The 24,782-nt window shown below is 36.1% G+C and overlaps 1 protein-coding gene and 1 pseudogene across 1 annotated transcript in view; one reads left to right on the plus strand and one right to left on the minus strand.

Annotated features, from left to right (window-relative positions):
• Positions 1-24,782, plus strand: part of LEPR (leptin receptor) — a gene marked incomplete in the record, with an annotated part of 93,473 nt that overhangs the window by 29,711 nt on the left and 38,980 nt on the right. Inside the window, 5 exon segments of the mRNA XM_019646760.1 lie at positions 9,794-10,002; positions 14,401-14,546; positions 16,562-16,706; positions 24,038-24,328; positions 24,487-24,604. Of these exon segments, the coding sequence (XP_019502305.1) occupies positions 9,794-10,002; positions 14,401-14,546; positions 16,562-16,706; positions 24,038-24,328; positions 24,487-24,604 (909 nt within the window).
• Positions 22,486-23,608, minus strand: LOC109384928 (polycomb protein EED pseudogene; annotated as a pseudogene).

Raw genomic sequence — 24,782 nt, forward strand, 5'->3', positions numbered from 1 at the left:
TAGCTCACCCATTCTCATGAACATACTCTAAACCTTGTCATGACTGATAAGCATGTTCTTTATATAATCTCAGTTTCAAGGATCCTGCACTTTGACCATCTCTCTTCCTACCCCTTGTGTTAGGCTTGTTTCCTCTATTACCTCAACCTCCTACGCAATTCTCCATGTTTCCTGGCTCTGCCCTCTGCATCACCCTTTCTTCTTCATGAAAGGTTGAACGTCTCTGCAGCTGAGTAGTTTTCTCTGGATGCTTCCAGTCAGCACAGTTTGGGGAGTCCAGTGGCTGTGTTTCATTTGATATTCTTTCAGTCTACTCTAGCTGTGTTTCAGCTATTATAATTCTCTCAGAAGACCACACAGCCTCCCGTGAATCTTACTGGGGTTTACTCCATTAGATAAAAGCCCACAGATTTCTTAGAGATAAGCCCTTCTCTGCCTTTTCTTTGATCTTTGCTTAGAAGCCATTTCTTAATTTTTAACATCCTTTGCCATCTGGAGAGGCTGAGTATTTTACAGCTGTAAAGTCCTGGTTTCTTTTGTTTAACAGTCCTTTCCTCAGTGTATATCTCTCCTCTTGCAGCAAGAAGAAACCAAGAGGTGCCTTCAACACTTGCTTGAAAATCTCAAGTAGGTCACCCAGTTCAGTAGGCACATTCTATGCGGTCCACGTAACTGCAGATGGGTTACTTAGCTTTCTCCACTCCATAAGAGAGACCCCCTTTCCTCCCATTTCTAATAACATGTTCCTCACTTCCTTTTGCTTCCTCTTGCATTGTCCTCAAAATCCAGATTTCTACTAACAATCTGTTCAAGGCAACTTAGGCATTCTCGATATCATGCTTCTCTAGATCTTTCTAGCCTCTGCCCATTGCCTGGTTCCAAAGCCACTCCCACATTTTTAGGTATTTATTATGGCAGCATCTCACTTCTGGGTACCAATATCTTCCTTGGTTATCTGTGCTATATAATAAATTATACAATATTTAGTGGTTTACATAACAAACATTGATCATCTCTCAGTTTCTGTGGGTCAGGGATCCAGATGCAGCTTAACTGGGGGACATCTGACTCAAGGTCTTTCACAAGGTTACAGTGAAGATGTCAGCTAGGACGGCAGTTATTTCCAGGTTCAGCTTCAGGAGGATCCGTTTCCAAGCTCACTCCCTGGGCTTCCAAATTCCTCACAGATTGTTGTTGGACCGAGGGCCTCAGTTCTTCCCTGGCTGTAACTGCAGGCCTTCAGCTCCTTGTCACGTGGATTTCTCCATAGGTCACGTTATAACGTTGCAGCTGGCTTCCCTTAGAGAGATCCAGAGAGATCTGATGATGATCTTGTTTTTGATTTTCACCAGGAAAAAAGGAGCAGTGGGATGTTCTCTTATGATTGCTTTTCTCACCAAAATTTATCAGCCTGCTGGTGTCAAGGCCTATGCAGTTTCCTTTTCTCCTTTAATTGTGGATGAAGTCTCTGTGTTCCAGTCTAAAGTGAACCCCTTCTCATGGGTTTTGAGTCCCATCCCTTGTTCTGTTGCCTATTCAAGGGCTTTGTTCTTGCAATGAGCTCCTCTCTTTCCTGTATCTTCATGTTTTTCTTTCTTTTTTTTTAGCTGAGCCATCCTGCCACCTGTTGGCAGCTCAGCGGCAGCTCAGCTCAGACCGTGCATCGAACCGCTGTTGCTCAGAGCTCAAACTCTTGAGCGAGCTCTTAACCAACTGAGCCACTCGGCCGGCCTGTTCACGTTTTTCTCTCAGCTGATAGACATGCTGTAATAACTCCCACTTAAAACATGGATTTCCTTGATCACATATTTTCATCAAAGAACCACCCCATTTCACTACTCCCTTAAAAGAAAACACAGTTTTGGACTGTGTGAATACATTATAGCTTCAGAAGTTAATATAAAAAGTCAACAAAAGTGACTTCTGGCCATGAGGGAATAATAGGGACCAGGATTGCTCTTCTATCATAAACAACTAGGAAACTTGATAAAAGGTAGGAAGCATCCATTTTCAGATATTGGACAAAGACAGAGCAGAACTATGATTCCTGAGAGAAGGAAACAAAATGGAGTCTTCTATTACTCAGGCTGTCTGGACCAGAGGTGATTTCCAGAACATGGCACAGGGTTGCAGAACTCAAGCAGAGCCCAGAAATATTACTGAATCAAGGAGACATAGATAGAAGTTCAGAGAGTGTAAGAGGGCTTGAATTCATGAACCAGGGAAGTACACAGAAATTATTATGGGGGTCCTCTTGACTCTTTGGCTGAATACCAATCTGCCCATGATGTTTGCTAAGAAAAACTTCTAGGAAACGAACCATTAGTGGGAGCTGTAAGCTAAACAATTCCCAGAAGTCACACAGGGCCAGGAATAATTAAAATTACCGTCAAGCAGGTTGGAGAGATCTTGTTAAATATCAATGACATTTTTAGAAACCCCATAATAGCTATACTTTAAAAGTGGGCCCTAATTAGCCCTAGAGTCAAGGCTATACTATGCTATCCCAAAACTTAAAAGAAGCTTAAAAGGTTCAAACTGATGACCAAGTTACTTAACCAACTACCAGAAAAAAATTTTTTATCATTCTTTAAAGCAAAACAACACAATCCAACACCAAAGACTGTAATATTCACAATCTGGCATCCAGTAAAAATATTACATATGAATATTCGTATGAAGGAACAGGAAAATGTAAGCCATAATCAGGAGAAAAAGGCAAAGCAGTCAATAGAATCAGACCCAGAAATGGCAGGGGTAATAGAATAAGCAGGCAAGGACATTGTTAATATGCTCCACATACTCACTGATATGAAGGAAAGCATGAATATAATGAGGAGAGAAACTGATGATACAAAAAAGAACCAGCTGAAATTTTTAGAGAAGAAAAATGCCTTATTTGTAAAGTAAACAAAAGTGCTCAATGTTAATTGTGACATTTTAGGAATAGTGTGATTCAGTCAAGAAACATTTAGTGTTTGCAGGCCACGGTGCGAGGCTCTGCGAGAAGTGCAGCTTTCCATTCTCCTTCCCTCCTCCCTTCTTTCCATCTTTCCTCCACTCTTCCTTCCTATCAAAATGGACTCATGGATTCTTATTTTATGGGCTATAATCAGTTACTATCATTAGTTATTTTCTCAAATTGTCCCATATTTAGTCAGTGGAAGCTTATTCAATCAAGCTGGCTCCTGTGTCCCGTTGATATAGCTCCATTTTTTTTTTTTTTTTTTTTTTAGGACTTCTTTTTACTTTCCACAACTACAAAATGTTTCAGGCTGATTTTATACTTTGCCTGCTATAACACTGAAATCAGCAATTTCTCCAAAGAGCCTTGATTCCTTTTGATTGGAGAAGGGTATTTACAAAGTAGTATGTGGGGCTAGGTGCTCATTATTACTTGAGTTGTGTTGTTTCTAGGCTCTCTCAGCACAAAGCTAGTTATACATATATACACACACAGTATTCACATGGTGTGTATATATTACTATACACAATTCTTCATATCTCTCTGTATATACTTACATTAAAAGCATGTGTCCGTACTAATATCTCCCATTCTAGTCCAAAACCAGAGAAACCTTTCTAGCCTTCCTTTTCTTAACTTCTTTCTCCAGCAGTGAGAAACCTGGCTTCCCTTTTCCTGCAATATATTACTCATTTGCTCAGTCCTAGAATACACATAGTTTTGAAATTGCTAACCTATAGCACTGTGAAAAACAAACATGCTAACTAGAGTACAATATTTGCTTAGACTTATTTTGTCTTTACTAAGGTTAAAGGTTACAGTAAAAATACTATGTTCCAAAGTTAATTAGGATTTCCTCTACTCTGTCCATGTGGTGATATTGTTAACTTGATGTACATTAAGGTCCATTTGTTCTTATTTCATTTCTCTTTTTTTTTTTTTACCTCCTTTTCCTCCTCTTTCTCACTCTTGTTGATTTTCCATTTGTGTGGTAATATATTATATGTGAAGAGTACTTTGTGTTTTGCAAAATCCTTCTTAAATTTATCTCCTTGATAAGATTTATCCAAGTCAGTACTTCTCACCTGGGCTTGATTCTTGAGATCTGCAGTGGAGTTAGTAATTTGAAATCCTGTCAAATTCCAGGTGATGCTGATATTACTGGTTTGGTGACTAGACTTTGAGAACCACTGATTTATGACACTTATTAAAAACAGATTTCTTAGTCCTAGACCTACTGTACTCTTCCTGGAGGGTCTAGGAATCTATTTTTAAACAAGTCTCCAGGTAATTCTTATGATGAGACTAGTCTGGGATACTAATCTGGTCTTTGAAATTATTTGGGATTGGCAAAGTAGATTTTTTTGTTTTGGTAATGTTTATATAGATTACCACTCTGAGATTTAAAATAATCGACTTGATTAAATGGTGTAGAAAGCTATCCTAAATTTTCTAATTCCTGTTAATTGGTTTGTCTGCCATGTTTTGCTCTTTGTTTATGTCACAATCAGAAACTTGGGTGGTACCCATTTGGTGTTATTCCTATAATAATTTAGAATAAATCTCTTAGAGAAATTTTAATATATTCATAGAAAAGTGTTCTGGGAACAAATAATTTGACCAAAGGTTAGAATACAGAATGTACTTTCTATAAACCACTGTGTCTACCAAAAATGAAATTTCAATACTAAATACATATACATCTAACAAATGGTGAAATTTGTAAAGAAACCAAATATAAAATTTATTTGACAAATTTTTTTACTTTCAAGTAAAGTTTACTCATATATAGAGAAATTAAATAAATCATGGCAGAGAGAGAGAGAGCAAGAGAGAGAGAATTGGAAAGGCATAAAATATTTAGCTGCATAAAAATTTTTGAAGAATTTCAGAAATTCTTAAGTTTTGGTTATTTTAAACCAATGTATCTCTTTCTTATTTTAAAATTTTGATTATCATTTTAATTCTTATATTTTAAAATTATCAATTTTTTTAGGGTATGATTTGATGTTCATAAATACTGAAAACTTTTAAAAGTCTTTGGAAGATAAAAAAAATTCTTGTTCTGACTTTGGCAAGTAATAAGGCTTCACATAAACTTGGAAAGTCTGTCATAAATATGAGAAATATCTAATGTTTTCCAAAAAGAAAAAAATATTTTGAAATAATTCAATAATTCGCTAATGTTCCTACTTATAGAAATATTAACATGACACAGAAAAAAGATTGTTTAATTGTGGCCACTAATGTCTTTATTAATCTCCTAAGTAAAATGACAATGGTAGCAGTGAAATTTATCATATGATACTTTATCATATGATAATAAGGCATCTTGGATGTAATGAAATGAGCCCTGAACATGGAAGCTCAAGCCTTCCAATGAGTTTCACGTCTACCATTTTAGCCTATAGCTGGGATTAAAAATTGCATGACTGTGTTTATGGACACCAAAATTTGAATTTCATATAATTTCCACTTATTACAGAACATTCTTCCTTTTTTCTCTTTCTTTTTAAAAACCATTTAAAATACAACAAGCCATTCTTAGCTCATAAGCTGTACAAAACAGGTATATTTGGTTTGTGGGCTGTAGTTTCCTAACTCCTGCTTAGAATATCCAAAAAATTAGTTTTAGATTCATTCTCAGAGTTTCATGATGGGGTTATCTGTTGTGGTGGTTTAGGAAATTTTTGAATGGAGATGCTTTAAGAAGAAATGAATTATGAATTACTGCTGTATATATTGTATAGTATGTGTTATATATAGTCATTATATAATTATGGGTATATGCTTTATGTTTTATTTTCTTTGTGTATATTGAAATTATAAAAAAATGAAGATTGATTAGCTAGAACACACAACAGTAAAGTGTTAGAGAAACCACAGAGTTAATCTAATTGGTAATCAGACTTATTCCACAAATGTCCACTGTATTTAGAAAAGGATGGCTTTGGCAAGATCATCTAAATTAAGACAGTATAATTCTACCCTTTTTTTTGTTTAAAAAAAAATCACTAGAATTTCTTATCCTTTAAAATGTATTAGTCGAGAATATGTCTTGTTTTCTTTTTAGTTCTATTTTTGCCTTAAAATTTGGGAGTTCTTCAGTCAAAGCTTCTGACATAAAATACTACAATTTATTCAATTTGTTCCATACGCTTTTGATAAAAGCTTTTATTTTAGTATTGGAAAAACTCATAAAAGGCATGGTGTGACATTTTTTAAAATTATATTTTATTGGCTTTGTTTAAACATTTAGATAAAATTGAAAATGCTAAGCCATTTCACCTCTGCTTAAAAAAAGTATTTTATGGATGTTCAGGACTTAAAAGTTTACAAAAATGCATTCATATCATTTTCTTTGATATTTACAACAACCTTGTAAAATAGATGATGCAGGCATGTTCTCTGTTTTACTGATTAAGGAAACCGAGGCTCACAAAATGCCCTTACATGTCTAGGGTCTTATGGTTCATAAGCAAACAGAAGAACTTCAGTTTAAATCTCAGTGTTAATTTAGTATGCTTTTTACATTATCCCTTACACAGTGCCCCGTAGACTGCTTTGTACATGAAAAGGTCTGTAATGGTGTTTTCTGATTGATTTTTTAGGACTAAATTCATACTAGAGTCTCTGATAAATTATGAAAATGTATCATAATTCAAAACATTTAATACTAGTGGGATGTGTATGGAAAGATTAGGGCCCATTTCTTTCATGCTGTGTTTATACCTGAATGCTCATGTATATGCTGTTAGCACAATTTCTAAGGCAACACTTCCTCCCCAGTGAATTTTTTTTTATTTTAGATTTTTGTTTTTGGGGGCGGGAAGGGGAACAGACAAGTTGCTGTCCTTTTGTTCTTCAGTCTAGTTGTGGAGGATGTTGCTTCACTGGCCCAAGCTGACACCATCATTGCGCTCTTCCCGGGTGAGGCAGATCAGTTGCCGGCTTTGGACGGCCGCTCACTGCGGCTGCTGGCCGCTCATGCTGGCTGCTGGCTACACACGGTAGCCCATGGCAACCCACTGCAGCAGGGGCTGCAGCCTACGCCTCGCCGGCGACTCACGGCAGCCCAGCTCCAGGTTGAGCTGTTGTTCAGCATCTTAGCTGTAGAGGGCAGTGTCACTGGCCCTCATATGTGGGATCCGAACCAGGGCCTCTGGAGTCCCAAGCCAGCTCTTAACCACCGCGCCACTCGGCCGGCCCCCCAGTGAATTTTTAATTAGTATATTTATCACTTACAGTTTCTCTCCCCCGCCCCTCGCGAACCCTAAGTTCTTTAAAAAGCATGGAGTGGTTTGACTAAAAGGCAGGAGGTATTTAGTGGACAGATACCAGGTATTTAGTGGGGCTAGCTCAAGCAAGACAGGGAAATTTGAGGCATTGTATTCCCCTTTCCTACTCCCACCCTGAAGTCTTCTCATTTACAACTAGGGGACCAAGTAGATTAAAAAACACACACACAAAAAAACACTAAAAATCAGAAATGACAACTCGCTGTGTCTTGGTTGTGTGCTATTATGCTTCATGCCTTGAGTTAGGTAACTACCCAGCTAATTACCATTATTTTTTAAGGTTAACCCATTCATTTGTAGGTTTACAGTAATGGGTAAAGTATTGCTTAAGTTTCTTTTCCTAGATTTTTTGTTGTAAACAACTTTATTGAGAAATAATACACAATAAGCTGTACATATTTAAAGTATAAACTTGATAGCTTTTGATAAATGAAGCCAGTCATAGCATCATCACCATAATAAAGAAAATGAATATATTGTCGATCACAAAATTTCTTCCTGCCCCTTTGTAATCCCACCCTCTGCCTCTACCTGTGGTACCCTACCAATGCTACCCCTCTCTGCCCCCCACTGTCCTCAGGCAATGTCTGATTCGCTTCCTGTCACCACAGGTTACTTTGCATTTTCTAGAATATTTTATAAATGCAATCATACAATACTTTTGTCATGCTTTTACATGGCATGGTTTTGAGATTCATTCATGTTGTGTGTATCTACTGGTAGTTCGTTCCTCTGCCTTGCTGAGTAGTATTCCATTGTATGGATATACCACAATTTGTTTATCCATTTACCTGTTGATAAATATTTGAATTGTTTAGTTTTTGGCTATTACAAATAAAGGTGCTACAAGTCTCTGTACTTATTTATTTACAAATCTCTGTAAGGACATATACTTTTATTTCTCTTGGATGAAAATCTGGGTGTGGAATGTATAAATTATATGGTAGGTATATATTTAACAACTTAAGACATTGACTAACTCTTTTCCAAATTTGTATCATTGTACTTTCCTACCAGCATTGCATTAGAATTCCAATTTTTCCACCTCCTGTTCAATACTTGTTATGATTAATCTTTTTAATTTTAGTGATTATAAAATGTGGATAGTGGTATCTTATTGTGGTTTTAATTTGCGTTTCCTGAATAACTAATGATGTTGGGGTTCTTTTCACATGTTTATTTTCATTCTTATATCTTCTGTGGTGAATTGACTGTTGAAATCTTCCCCTGTTTTTTAATTGGATTGTTTATTTTAGTATTAGTGAGTTTTGTGAGTTCTTTATATCTTCTGGATACAAATGCTTTATTGAATAGATGATTGGCATATTCTCTCAGTCTATGGCTTGTCGTTTTGTTATCTGTGTCTTTTCAAAGAACAGAAGTTTTCAATCTTCATAGAACTCTAATTTGTCAATTTGTTCTTTTATGGATCATGCATTTGGTGTTACATGTAAGAATTTTTACCTAACCCAAGGTCACAAAAATTTTCCCATGTTCTCTTCTGGAAGTTTTATAGCGTTAGGTTTTAAATTTCAATTGATAATCCATTTTGAATTAATTTTTGAATCAGGTGTGAGGTATGGATTGAAAGTTGTCCCCCTCCCCCGCAGCATATAATAAATAATAAATTGTGCTGGCACAATATATGAAAAAGAAGACCCTTTCTCTATAGAACTGCTTTTGAACCTTTATAGAAAATTGGTCTCTATTCTGTTGTCCATGTAAGTGTTAGTCTCTATTCTGTTCCAGTAATCTATTTTTTCTATCTTTACACTAGTCCATTGGCTTGATTGTTGTAGCTTATTAATTATAACTTCTTGCTTTATTATGTTAGCGGTTGCTTTAGGATTTATAATATAGGTTTTTAACTTATTATATAGCCTGATATTATACCTATAAGTGATATTGCGCCACTTCACTGCATACTGATATATCTTCCCCTCCCCAAGCTTGGTGCTAATGTCTTACATTTTACTTCTACCTCTGTTATAAACCCCAATCTGCATGTTATAAACCCCACAATACACCTTGTTTTTTAAATTTATTTTTGTCTTAAACAGTAAGTAAATATTTACCCTCGTAGTTAAATTTTATTTGTTTGTGTGAAAGAAATAGCAGGCTTCATCTGCTATCATTTTCTTTTTGCCCGAAGGACTTGCTTTAGCATTTTTTATAATGCACATCTCATAGTGATGAATTCTTTCAGTTTTGGCATGTCTGAAAAAAGCCTGTATTTCATGTTTATTTTGAAAGCTATTTTCTCTGCCTATAGGGTTTTAGGATAGCAGCTTTCCTTGCCTTTCAGTACTTCCCGTGGCTCACTATTTCCTTGCTTATATTATTTCTGATGGCTCATCTGCTTTAACCCTTATATCTTTGTTTCCCTGATATAATGTATCTTTTTGCCAGATGCCCTTTAAGATGGGTGTCCAGAGTAGTTTATCTCAATTTGTATTTTGTGTCCTCCATTTTTCGTATGTCCAGTCCCTTCACATCTACACTAACATTTGGTTCTTCTTTTTTCATATAGGCCGGAAGTGTTAGAAGAGCCGCCTCTGGTCCCCGAGAAAGGCAGCTTTCAGCTTGTTCAGTGCAACTGCAGTGTTCACAAATGCTACGAATGCCGTGTGCCGGTGCCAACAGCCAAACTCAACTGCACGCTTTTTATGTATTTGAAAATCACATCTGCTGGCGTAGTTTTTCAGTCACCTCTAATGTCAGTTCAGCCTATAAATATTGGTAAGTTGTGCGTAAGAAAGATCATGGATCTAAACATGAGTCATACAAACCGGTTAAAGATTGAGTAAAAGTTTGTCACTAGCTTGTAAACAACTTTATTGAGAAATACTTAATACTTTGCTTTAACCAACCCTGTAATGATGGTGAGTGTAATGCTGGGGGTGGGGTGGGGGTGGGAGTGTGCTGAGCAGCTTCTGGAACGATTTAACAGTAGTATTGTTCTCTCTGCAGTTATCACTAAATTCTTTCCTGTAAACAGTTTGATTTGTTGAAATCCTGGATCTGCCTAATGGATATGTATTGTTGCATTATTACTTTTTCACATTATCAACCAACTATTTATGAAAATAACTCGAAGGTTTTTTTTTTTTTGCCTGAATTTATTCCTTCAATAAATATTTCTTAGAGGCGCATGATTTAGGGGCTGGGGAAACAGTGGTGAATGTGAAGAAGCTCTTGCCTCATGGAGCAGGGACAAATAATAGCGGGCAGAGATAAACAACGAAAACGTAAACAAGGAGTAAGTTGCTATACAAACCTGATCACAGGAAAAACTCAAATAATAGGTAATGCCCCATATTTTTAGTACAAAGATTCCCAAAATTTCTTTTGATCTTCTTGAATACATTAACTACAAATGTGAGTAGAACAGATACATGTTAACTTAAATTACTTGATCCATTAACTCAGTTTTGTGTACGTAGGTTAAATTCTATGTCACATATAATGTAGTTTAACAGTGTGACTATTCTGCACTTACATTTCCTGAAATAATTATACACAATTATTTGCATCTTTACATGCACCTTTGCATCATTGTTTTTGACATCAGTAGAGCCACTTTTCAAGGTATCTGACATAATTTTCCACACAATTTCTCCTTCACTTCTTTCTAAGTTACCAGGGATATAATGCTTTTTGAATCTGCATATAGCATTATATTTTAACATTAGGAGTTTCAAATAATTTGTCATCTAGGGATATATTTATTATCTTCACAACATAATTACAATGATATCCAAGCAATTTAGTCATGGAGTTATTCCTCAGAAAAAAAGACACAAAATGTGTATTAAATATCATCATTTGTTCTTCTTAAAACCAAATCTATCAAGTGACTTTTCAGAAGCATTTGGAGCCAACATGGAATTGAATTGTTTTTTTAAAATAAAGAGAAAGTGCTATGATAGACTTTATTAAACACTTTAAACAGAATTTTGTCTTTCTTCAGGGACTATTTTGGGGAAATTTTTTTTCTTATATTTGGGTGTACATTATAAAGTCCAAAAATTGTAAGCACCATGAAAGAAATAAGGCAAGTGGTGTGATGGAGAGTGTTAGGGGTGAGGGTTATAATTTCAGCTATAGAAGTCACAGGTAACCTCTTTTAGGAGATAACATTTGAGCTGAATGAAGAGATAGCCATGCAAAGATCCAGAGCAAAAGGTGCTCCGAGCAGGAAGAATAGTGCTCACAAAACCCTTGAGATGGAATGAGCTTGGTGTTAAAGAAACCAAAGAGAAGATCCTTGTGTTTGGAATGAATGAGGTAGGAGAATATTTGGCGATGTGGTCAGATTTATCTGTATCCAGATCATATAATAGGCTACGGTTTACGGAGTTTGGATTTTTTTCTAGATGCAATGGAAGCTTTTGAACCAGGAGAGTTATATGATCAGGTGTGTGTGTGCGTGCGCGTGCGCGCGTGTGTTTGTGTGTGTGTGTGTGTGTGTGTGTGTGTGCACACACACGCACATACATGTGCATATTTAATATTTACTCTGCCTGTGAAGAAGAAATTAATGGGGAAGAGGGAAGGATAGCTGCAAGGGTGGAAGCAGAGGGTCCAGATAGGAGGCTGTTGGAATTGTCCAGTTGGCTGGGTTAAGCCAGTGGAAAAGTAAAGTGATGATCAGACTTAGGATCTATTTGGGAGATGGTGCTGACTGAACTTTCTAGTGGATTGGGTGTGGCGTGCAAAGGACAGAGAGGAATCAAGGATAACACTTAGGCTTGGACCTGAGCACGCCAGCAAATGGTGGTACCAGATACTGAGATGGGAAAATTCGGGGGGATTAGGGGTGTGACACATTATGTTTGACATGCTTTTTAGAAACAGAAGAAATGCTGAGCAGGCAGTGGGATATATGACCCTAGAGTTCAGAGGAGATAAATATTTGGGAGTCTGTAACATATAGGTGTCTATGTGATTGTATAGATCACCCATTTAGAGTTCAGTGAGAGAAAGACTGAGGAATGATCAGAGAGAAATGAAGAGTAAAATAGTGTGATGGTCTGGAAGCCAAGTGGAAAAAGTATTAAAGCTTTTTTTTTTTTTTTTCCACAGTGAGCAGCTGTGTGGGATGCTGCTGAGAGGTGGAGTAAAATGAATCAGATAGTTGACATTGGATTTGGCAAAGGGTAGTGAACTTGATAAGAGCAGTTTCAGTGGACAATAAGGAGGAAGACATGATCAGAGTGGGTTGATGAGGGAATGGGACACAAAGTGGAGAGAATGAGTAATGCCATTATTCAACTCTTTTGAGGAATATTGCTCTGAAAGGAGCAGATAGATGGAAGTATATCTGGGACTGTGTATATAGGGTGGCCTGGGAAAAATGATTTTTAGGTTTCTAATATTAAGGCATATTTGTATGCAGGTAGGAAACATAGAGTATTTAATATTTTATGATTTGGTGTTTTTGGTTTTGGTCATGGAAACTAAATGTCAACTGTTCTTTTTAGACTTTAGTGTTTAGCTGTCCCTTCTTTAAAGTACTTAAATTTGTCATATGTCACATAAAGTAAAACTATTAATTTTGACTCAAGGAAAAGAGAGAAACTATATCCAAGTTTCTGAAAATATAGAATGTGAAAAATAATTATGTGCCATATTATTTCTTGAAAATAAAATTCAAATCAGTCAATGTTTCAAGTAATGATTATTTCTTTGTGCATGAGTAATTCCTATTTGTTGTAAAAATCTTGAAATAGAGATGCATGAAGAAGAAAAATTCATCATCTATTTTCTATCCTTTTGGCATTTTTTCTATTTTAATACATATTTATACATATGTTTTTTATTTGTTAATTTTTACAAATCAGGAATCCAAGTATAGAGTTGTTTAATAAACTTTTAAAACTAACAATATTAAACATTTTCAATATTCTTCTCAAATATGATTTTAATGGCTGCATAGATTTCCCTTATAGGGATGAACCATAAATTTATTCAATCAATCCTTTATTGTAAGATGTTTACATTGTTTCTACAAATAATTTAAAGGTTTTGTTATATGTTTAAATCTAGACACATAGACACATATCCCCATATTTATATCTATATATATGCATATGCATACATAAACATATGTATACATATGAACTCAGAAATAATTTACCAGGTTAAACACCCCCTTAGGCTCAGAAATTCCATCCCATTTCTGGTGACAAGCCACGGCCTGCTAATGCTGTTTATTACATGTAAAGTATGCATGCTGTGGGTTATTTGAGTAGGTATGTCTGGATTCTTGTATTTCAAAATTAAATGATTTGCTGAATTTTGCATGCATATTTGCATTAATTCACATTCATATTTGCATTAAGTTTTGCATGAAAATCTGTATGCATTTTCCAAATAGTGCTCTGCAAAATACTTTCTTTCCTGCTACCCACTAAAACAAGTGGGTGGGTGTAGTGGGGAAAGGCTTCAAATAAGTTGGGAAATGCTAGGTTAAGTAAAGTTAAGCAGACTTCTTTAACAGCAGAGATTCATATTATCAAAATAACCTCGTTTCAGGCCAGCCGAGTGGCTCAGTTGGTTAAGAGCAAGAGCTCTGAGCAACAGGGTTGCTGGTTCAATTCCCACATGGGCCAGTGAGCTGAGCTGAGCTGGCTGCCAACAGGTGGCAGGATGTCTCGGCTGGTGAAAGCATGTGCTCTTAACAGCAAGGTTGCCAGTTAGACTTCCGCATGGGATGGTGGGCTATGCTCCCCCTACCCCCCTACCGCAACTAAGACTAAATATGGCGCCTTGAGCTGAGCTGCCGACTGGTGGCCAGATGGTGACTGGACTTGGAACTGAGCTAGCTGCACCCTCCACAACTAAGACTGAAGAACAACTTGGCTGTTCCCCTTCCCCAGTTCCCCAATAAAATCTTTTTTAAAAAAATAATCTTGTTTGCTGATTTATGGTTTTTATCACTTAGAGAGAAAGAAATGAGATTGCTATGATAAGGTACAAGAGAAGACCCCATATTTTGGTTATATAATTAGCCCTTGAATAAGGTCACCCTTTAAGTAGTTGAAAGAACAGGATATGCTAAAAGTTTGATTTGACTTCATTTTACGATTATCATAAAAATTGCTTGACTTAAAAGTGTTCTCTTTTTTCCTTAAGTGAAACCTGATCCACCACTAGATTTGCATATGGAAGTCACAGACAACGGTCAGTTAAAGATTTCTTGGTCCAGCCCAACATTGGCACCATTTCAGCTTCAATATCAAGTGAAATATTCAGAGAATTCTACAACAAATATGAGAGAAGTAAGTATACTTTACTAAATAAAAGGAAAAGTTGAGATGCAACTAGAGTAAATGTGAGATCCCCTAAGTCCTATAGAAAGTGCCTCCCCTCCCCCACCACTTACCAAGATTGCACACCCTTGTAGAGCAGAATCAGTAATAATTTAACATTAAGCTGCTGGCTTTTATTGAAGATCAGCATAGGAAATGACTATATGAACAGCATTTCTGCTGTAAAATGCTTTTAGAAAAATGTTTGACATTACATAATATCTCTTACATATGGATCCATGTTATGTATTGAGGAGCATGGCAAATTCCTCCCATAATTTAGTGCCAAAAAAAGTTCCTCTTCCGAAAAAAGTTTATATATATATTTGATTGTGTCTTGCTTTCCTCTTTCTTCTCCTCTCTCCCTTCTCCCACCTCTTCTTCCACTCCCATTTACACACACACACACATACACACACACACACACACACACACACACACACACACTTAAATGGCTATAGGAAGTCCAGTTACAGAACTCGAATTCATAATTATAATTTTTTTTTCACCTACAGATATCCTCTGGTTTCTTTTTTGCGTTTTTTGCTTTATTACTCAATATATTTGTTTACATGCAGTGAGTGCTTTTGTACTGTAAAGTATGTTAAACACTTTTCTCATTCTTTCAGTAAGTATTTATTGAGCACCTACTAGATGTCAGGAACTGTTCTGCTCTCATTAGGATATGTTGGGATAGTAGAACAGGATAAGAGGAGTTTGGCGATGCTGGTGGGACACGGTGGGTTGTAAGAGTAAATGGAAGTGGGGAAGATTTCATTGAGAAGGTGACATTAGAGCAAGGATTGAAGGAGATGGTGATGTGGATATCTGGAAACCAAATAGAGAAAACAGCAATTCAGAGACCCTAAGCTGGAAGGGAAGCTGGAAGCCAAGGGAGTGAGTAAGGGTAAGAATAATGGTGGATGAATCAAAAAAGGGTAGAGGAGAGTGGTCTGGTTTCATTCTGTTTGCGTGTGACTTTCCAGTCTTCCCAACACTATAGAATGTTATTAATCAATGTTACCCCAATAAAAATCAATCTGTGATTGGGAAAAAGAGGGGAAGAGAAGGAGAAGCAGGAGATTGTAACGAGCCTCCTGGGCCATCCAAGGACTTTGGAACTTTATGAAACAAGACTGTCATGTTGTTTAGAGGTAAACAACTGTCTTCTTAGATATGGGCTAACTTTTTAAAGAATTTAGTTTCATAAAGAGCAGGATAGGTGTCCTTTATGTTATGCGTGGGAAAAGCAGAGTGAAGGATTCTCTGGGCTTCAGCTTTCTCGCCTGTGAAATGGAGAAAGTAGGATTTTAAATACTATAGGTGATCTGATATTGTTTAATGCGTTCCTAATGCTTGTCACCATTTTCAGTCTATGGCACCCCATAGTCTCAGAGGCCGGGGAGTTCAATAGTTTTGGAGGATATCATTTGAAGACTGAATTTATTTGCTAAGCAATTTGTAGCTAGTGGTTGTTTTATGCAGAGTTAGGTCTCTTAGATATTTTCCCTCTAGTTTGTAAACTGTATTTCGATTCACTGAAGCTTATCATCAGGCCCAGGTTCTTAAAATTATTCATGCCCTCCCTCTGTGATGTTTTCCTCTAACATTTATAGTTCTCTGTTTATCCTGCACATCATTTTCTACCACGTGTGTTTTCAGCAGTGGCTTGAAGCTTTCCACTGACATTAGGTATATATCTCAAAATTTGAAAGGGCAATATTCATTATCATCCAGTTAAAAATATTTGCTGGTTGTCATTGCAATTTTATTTCTTGGACTTACACACTATTAATAAATTTTTGACTAATGTGCCAACACATGTTATTCAGTTATTGAGTTTTGTTTAATTCCACTGTGGCTAGCTAACTATTTTGTAAGATTTTAATACTTTGAAGTTTGTTGAGACTTGCTTGTGATCAGTTTTGGTAAAGGTTCCATGTTGACTTGGTGCTCTGATATTTTTTTCCAATAACATTTAACAGATTGATGAGATTGTTTCAGCTACATCTCTGCTAGTAGACAGTGTGCTTCCTGGGTCTTCATATGAGGTTCAGGTGAGGGGCAAGAAACTGGATGGCCCAGGCGTCTGGAGTGACTGGAGCAGCCCTCTTATTTTTACTACACAAGGTAGGTTTTATAATAGTACCTTCTGTTAAGAGAGAAATTATTTCTGAAGTTACTTTTGACATATTATAAGAATCTTAAATTTTGTGGTACTAAAACCGAAAGGAGGAACACAATATTAATTTTCTATTTAAATTCTGAACAAGTTAATTTGTTAATGAAAACTTGTCTAAGAGCTCTCAAGTTTATGCGCATCCATAGCAGCATCTTGTTGAATTACTTTCTTATGAAAAAGACAGAGTTAATATAAAAGTTCCAAATCCACACATTCAGAACACTACTTGTATTGATGTTTCCTTAACTTACATTTTGAAAATTAGATATATTTATTTATTTTACGTTCATTTCAAATATTACTATTTTATTTGAATATTACATATCATATTATAAAATTATTCTTTTGCTCCAGATGCTTGCTTTTGAGAGTTTTCACTTTCAATTTCCATATTTTTAAAGTTATCTTTAGCCTCAGAAAACCTGCAGCTTATTCACAACTTCCTTAGAAGTTGAGGTGTAGTGTTTTTTAGAGGCCCAGGAGCCTTGGACAGTCCTCACCCTGTCACATGCTTGCCTGTTACTGTAGGAAGACACTTCATGGTCCTTTGACAAGTTGTCTGATCTGTCAAATTGGCAAAACTATTCCTCCTCAAACTCACTCAGGTTGATCATGGATACACGGAGATATCAAGTACCATGTCAAACACAATGAAGATATTCAACACATTTGACTACATACGTTTAGTTTTTGATCACTTACTATTTAAAAAGCAGTGGTTAGTCAAAAGTAAGTAGCATGAGTGGCTTCAGAGCATTGACAGAATTTTATAGAAGTCCTGGCCCCCTCACTTATGTGGAATGTTTCTTAGCCTTCCTATGCCTCAGTTTCCTCATATGTAAAATGGGGATGTTTTTATATGGATAGAATGAAATAATGCACACAAAGAACTTACTGCAGTGGCTTACTTCCCCTTAGTAAGCACTCAGGAAATAGTAGATGCTATGATAGTTTATCAATCCACACTCTCAGTATTCAAAAATCTCAAAGTCTAATGAAGGTGAGAGATTGACATGGTCCATAACTAATTGCATAGCACAAGCAAGATTGTGAGAGGAGCTTAGCAAACTGCTAAGCAACCGGGGCAATTAATTCTCACTGGGAAAGTTTTGGGCCTGGTGTGCACAGAGTTAGAAGACATGAAATTCTCATCTCTATTCCTCAAATAATTAGTGAGTATCATTATGTGTGTAATATGATCCTGACAATTGAGCTTTTGGAAGGAAGATTAAAATTATATATATTTGATTAATGGGCCTCAATGATCAGCTGTGACTGAATTAACAGGAATGAATTAACATCCAATTTCAAAGAATGTCCCATGGTGGTTTTTATACAGTGGAATGTGGTGAAGTGGGTGGCGAGGAGGGAAGTTTGACAAAGGGAGTAGAGGCAACAGCCCCTAGCTGGCTTGCCGCTTTTATTTAACCATCAGGCGAAATGTTTTACATCCACAAGAAAATGGGTTTATTCTTTACTGTTTTACTTCTTAATTAGATCTGAAAACCTACCCTCTTTGCAGAAGAGGGAAATTCTAAAAGACTCATCATTGTTTTTAAAGTTTGCTAATATTCAAATTGTATCTTTCTAAAATAATTATTCTTAGCAATGTTATGTAGTCAGCTGGATTAAACTGAAAACTTTGATTCAGTATAATAGTTATTTGTGTCACATTTCACATGGGATTTTGTTTTGGATTATTCAATTTAGGCCTTTAGAACTTTGGATAGACACATTTTTAGTTCTATTTTACTTCATATAACACACTTTTATACTTCTCTTACTTTCCCAGTTTATGTTAATGTCCATAGGATTAAATTTGCTTGGTTTCTTAATATGTTGGATCATATTTTTATGCTTTCATACCTAATGTAATCAACTCTATTAATATATGCTGTAAAGCACATACACACTTATATGCTGTTCCATCTGCAAATATTTAGTGTTTGTGTACATGAAGATAAAGATATGTTTTGCCACAAAGAAAATTTGCCAATTTATTTGCTTGTACAGCATCCAACAATATTACTATTAGTAGCTAGCCTTTTACTTATTCACAGGTGTCGCTCTAGTGACTTTAGACATCCCAAACAGAAAAGTCTGAAAATATGTAGAAAAAAAAAGTCTGGATAGTGAGTAAATAGCTGCCCCAAAGGGTGCAATTCATTGATTTAGCAATAAGTATAAAGTTAAGCTTATTAATTCAACTAACTTGGATAGCTTAGATGCCATTGAGTGGAAACAGATGATTGTTCAGGGAGAGACAGAAACTTGCCAAAAGAAAATATGCTAAAGGCACCAAGAGTGGGGACAAAAGCTTGCGCACCTTAGTAGCTCTCAAGCACATTTGCCCATTGTAGGTCATCTACCATAATGATGTGTGCTGAATCACAAATAAAATATACGATTAGGTTCGTAATTCCCTATTGAATATAACAATGATGATGACAATGACAGTTATAGGGTACATCCTGTGTTTCAGGCACTGTTCAGTCTAAGTGCTTTACATATACGTATTATCATTCTATCCGTTCAAGAATCCTTTGAGATAGGTACTGTTATTCCTGTTTTATAGGCAAAGAAATTGAGATTTAGAGAGGTTAAGTAACTTGTAAAGGTTGACCCAATTAGAAAGTAGCAGAGCTGGCAATCTAATTCCAAAGCTTATGTGTATAGCCACTAATAAGGTAATAAGGGGATTAAGTGCATAATGTGTAATTATGCAAGATTTCCAGTGGCTTTAAAAATTGATGCTCAAAGCTAATAAGCAGAAAGCTTAGTTACATAGAGTGTTTTAGTGTAACACCTCATGTCCTTCATGATTCCTGGTAAATGAGGTTTCAGTGCTGCTTAGGTTTTTAAGGTTCAGTTTTGCTGAATGACCTTTGCATCAATTTCCATACTTCATAGTGCTTACCATACTTGAGGCTTGTTCCCTGAATGGTATGCATCAGCAAAGTGTGTTTTTCCAAATGTGGGTACTTCCTATTCTTTGTGCAAAGGGATTTGGATCTTCCTCCTTTAAATCTAGGTACTTAATATTATTAGTTCTCCTCCATTGTTCACTGATAAGTGCTATAATGCCATCCACCAAACAGAAGCATTCTGTAGGACTGAGGCATTGATTTATTTAAAATGAATTGCAACACGGCTTTATCATTTACAAATACTTTGAATTTTACTTATTTATTTTTTTTTGAACAGAGGCTACCTGGTGTATCACTGCCGTAGCAAAAAGAATGCTAATTATCAGTAACTTTATAGCTACTACTTTTTATTCATTGGTATTAGTGATATTAAAGCTGTACCTACCCAGTGCAGTTAATGAAGCATTGACTATTTCTAATCAAAGAATTCTTATGGATACCTAGAAGATGAATTGGCTAAGTTCTTTCCTTGTAGTTGTTGGGAGTTCTTGACTTTCAGAGGAAAACCCAGGACCTCAGCAGAACTTAGGGAGTCCAAGAATATTGCATTGAGGTTGTTATGCTACATACTGAAAACAACTTTAGAAGTGCTGAATTCTTGTAATACCTTTATCAATATATTCTTGTTGTTGCCAAAGAAAAGGATACATAGTGGATAATTTCTACATTTCACACTTGGCAGCTCTTATAATGGGTTAGAGGAAATATTTTCCCCTTAAAAAAATTAGGTAATCTGCTCTAAGAATTAAAAAGTCTATTTTTAGAGCTATAATAAAGAAACACATTTTAAAATAAGTTTATCTAAAATGTTTTGATTTATGTTCTTTTGAGTAATTCACTGATTTTTATCAATAGAATTTCCTCTTTTAATGAAGCTCATTAATATAAATTCTACAAAGGTTTTGTTACTTGGTCATAAAGAGAAAATCATTATTGTTTTCTCATTTTATGAATTAAATATTGTATAGTATCTCATGTGAGAATAAAATATATGTATTTTTTTAAAACTGAAATATTCAACATTTACCTCATCAATTTCAATACATATGTTCAATGTAAGTTTTATAAATTGTTAGTTTTAATCTATAAATTGTTGTGCTTATTTTTAAGCTAATATTTCAGCATTTAATAATACCAAAATACTTTTACTTTAATCTTATACCTTAATTAAGCCTTAACTATATGCATTCGATTTTGAAGTGAAATGCTTTGAGTTTTTGTTGTTTAAAACTAAAAGCTTCAGCTTAATTTTTTGTTTTTTAAAGATTTTATTGGGGAATTGGGGGAGGGGAACAGCATTGGGGAATCAGGGAAGGGGAACAGACAAGTTGTTGTCCTTTTTGTTCTTCAGTCTAGTTGTGGAGAACGTCGCTTCACTGGCCCATGTTGGTATTATCATTACACTCTCCCTGGTAAGGCGGATCAGTCGCTGGCCACTGGACGGTCACTCACAGCGGCTCTTGGCAGCTCACGCCGGCTGCAGGCGGCTCACGCCAGCTGCCAGCCAGTCATGGCAGCCCACTGCAGCCCCATTGCAGCCTACACCATTGCCAGTGACTCCCAGCAGCCCAGCTCCAGGTCAAGCAGTTGTTCACCATCTTAGTTGTAGAGGGTGCAGCGTCACTGGTCCTCATGTGGGATCCAAATAGGGCCCCTGTTGCTCAGAGCTGGCATTCCAAGCCAGCTCTTAACCAACGCTCCACTTGGCTGGCCGTTCAGCTTAATTTTTGAAAGCTCATTTGTACTCTTTTAAAAAAATGGATTATTCTGGGACTTTTGAGCACTTCAGTAATGAGATGTGGGGCATATTCAGGGGAGGTTAATGATCACTCAGATCAGCACTAGGTACTTGTGTGCAGCACGTAATGTACCAGGGAGGCTTGAGTGCCATCCTAGACTAGCTTATAAAGCTAATGGACTGGCTTCTGTACAGTAATTTCATGCTATTAAGTTTTTTCTTATTTCTGTTTAACTGTAGACATACAAAACGCCAATGTCTTCTATGGATTGTAAATATAAAGACATTGGAGTTCAACACGCTATTACAGAAAACAATAAAAACCAATAAAATTTTTTTTTGGAGGTAATCCAGATGTTATGAATGAAAACAGACATTCATATTCTATCAGCCAAAAAAAAAAAAGGGTTACCTTAAATTGTACAGTCGAAATTTACTGTTTGTATAATGCACTCTGGCAGAAATAATTTCTTCCTATGTTAACAGTCATTTACTTTTATTCTGTTTCTAATTTAAAATATAGGCAAACCATATTCCCAACAATAGGGAACTGAAAAAATAGCATGGAATAGTGTGTAGGCATTAAAAATAATATTTTAGAAAAATACTTGTTCCCCTTGTCCTCAACCAAAAGAGACTGGTATAAAATAGTTCAAAATGATACTACAGACCAGTAATATACAGACCTGCTTTCTGTATTGGTGTATTATTAATTTTACATTTCCTATCTAGTTTTTTAATTTAAAGTTAATTTCTCTACCTGCAAATTTTAAATTTGCATATATGCAAATGAGACATAGCAACCACCCTTTTTTTTTTTTTCAGGATTTTGTCTTATAGTGATTTAAGAACTCACTCTAGGCTTCACTGATTTCTTTTTTCTTTGGCTTTATAAAAATTTTATTAAAACCAGTAGAGTCTGAGCAGGAGACAGCATTACATTCAACTCAGCCTGATTGAATGCTGGAAGACCACTCTAAATGCTGTATGTGCCCCGACTAGCAAGATACATTAATTTTATTGCACACAGAAGACACACTCATTTTGATTAGGAAAAATATTTTATTGAAGTCGGGCCCAATGCCAAATACTGGCATCATCACAAACAGCTGTATGAAGGCTGCTGTCCCTGCTAAAACTAGTTTGTCGAGTAGCAGCACCACATTTATGATGAATCAGTGTTGTACATTTGGCTTTACAAGGATCTTTTGCTTCTAAATCCCAAACACAAAGTTTGCCAACCTGATTGCCCACTGCGAGCATCTTTTGCCAGAAATCCATAGAAAGCATCATGTACCAAATGTCACACTGGCTGTAATCAAATTGCCCAAGAATAGTCACATTAGATTCACTGGGCTTAATTTTACCTATATCATCTTCCATTTTTACCAGCTTTCCATCATACAATGTCATTTTCACAAGATTTGGAAAGTATCAAATCACCTAACCATTACACACAATCAACATAATTACTATGTATGTGTCTCGTAGAAAAGTCAGGAAAATGAATTTTCTGTTAGTTTTATTTGGGTTATAATCATAAGATCCCTTAATTGCATTAATCACTCTCTTTGAATTGATCCTCCAAAGTTTAAGGGAGTGATCCATGCCACAGGGCATTATTTATTTTCACCCAAAGGATCATAATCAGCACTTAGAGCTTCATCTCTGTGCCCTTCTGCACCTCCAAATAGTGCCATGGGAGTGTCTGTTATCATATTCCATAAAGCATTTATTCTGTAAAGCATGATCTTTACTGACTGACAGGAGAAGATGTGGGTCTCTTGGGTGGAATTTCAGCTCATTGATAGCATTCCCATGGCCAACATAGTGCTTTATGCATTGCATTGTTATGGGGTTAATTATACTAACTATGCCTCTAGATCCAGCAACAGCCAGCAGAGGATGGCTTGGATTGCTGTCATGTACATGCACAAGTGTAAAAGTTTTCATTAGCATGAACATCCACATAGGATTGCAACAGCTGGATTTCTCCTTGTGAGTGACATTCGTATAAAGTAGCTCTACAGTTGCAAACACTTGTGGATCTCCTTTTTAATTGAACTCCAAACAATTGTTATGATCTTCCTTGAGACTATTTACACATTTGAAAGAATATTTGTATTTATATGACTTCTATTTTTCCTTCCTTCCCCCAACTTTTCCTTCCAGGCACCCTTGGCATGTTGTACCACTTTCTATATTGACAGCATTATCATTCTCATCTTTACAGAGGTCTGGTGGTTCTAAGCTTCACTGCTTCTGAAAGCAGAGTCTGATGGAAGTCTTGTCCTTGTGGAATTAGACTGGAATTTCATTTTCATTATTTTTCAACCTATCAGTTAGCAAGTGACCATTACTCACTAAAACATATTTGATAATAACTGTCTCTATGTTTAGAAAATATTGACATTTGTGGAAGCTCAGGTCATTTGAAGATGGGAGTGCTTGGGACTGTACACAACTGTACACAAACAATTACAGTTTTGCAGTATCTTAGCACACTCATTTTATGTTGGCCGTGTAACCCTGAATCTTTTTTTACATAGTGTAAATTGCTTACATGGTGTTTTCTGCCTTCATCTGACATTCTGCCTTTCTTCCCTTATTACAGATGTCATATACTTTCCACCGAAAATTCTGACACCTGTGGGGTCTAACGTTTCTTTTCACTGCATCTATAAAAATGAAAACAAGATTGTTTCCTCAGAAAAGATTGTGTGGTGGATGAATCTAGCTGAGAAAATCCCTCACAGCCAGTATAATGTTGTGGGTGACCATGTTAGTAAAGTTACTTTTCACAATTTGAATGCAACCAAACCTCGAGGAAAGTTCACCTATGATGCAGTATACTGCTGCAATGAGCATGAATGCCACCATCGCTATGCTGAGTTATATGTGATTGGTAAGAATACGGAGGTCTCCTTCATTTCGTTTCACAATATACATTTTTATTATGGAGCCTATGTTAGGGCTCCATTGAAGATGTAAGGGAATTTTGTTTTCATTAAAAATTTTTGGTGTCTTTTGCTTTCTATTAATATTTTAATGTGTTTTAAATAGATGTCAATATCAATATATCATGTGAAACTGATGGGTACTTAACTAAAATGACTTGCAGATGGTCAGCCAATACAATCCAATCACTTGTGGGAAGCACTTTGCAGATGAGGTATCGTAGGTATGTATTTTTTTGCTGTTTTATTTTTCTAAGGCTATGGTGAAATAATAGTTTCCCATAGAAATATCGCCATAACAGTAATCTTGTAAATGTTCTCGAAAGAGGAAGGTAGAATATACTCAATTAGGAAACAGTAACTGCTACTGTCACCATTTAAATGCCATATTAAGAGTAAATA

Source organism: Hipposideros armiger, unplaced genomic scaffold (assembly GCF_001890085.2).
Source record: "Hipposideros armiger isolate ML-2016 unplaced genomic scaffold, ASM189008v1 scaffold_106, whole genome shotgun sequence".
NCBI classification, from domain to species: Eukaryota; Metazoa; Chordata; class Mammalia; order Chiroptera; family Hipposideridae; genus Hipposideros; species Hipposideros armiger.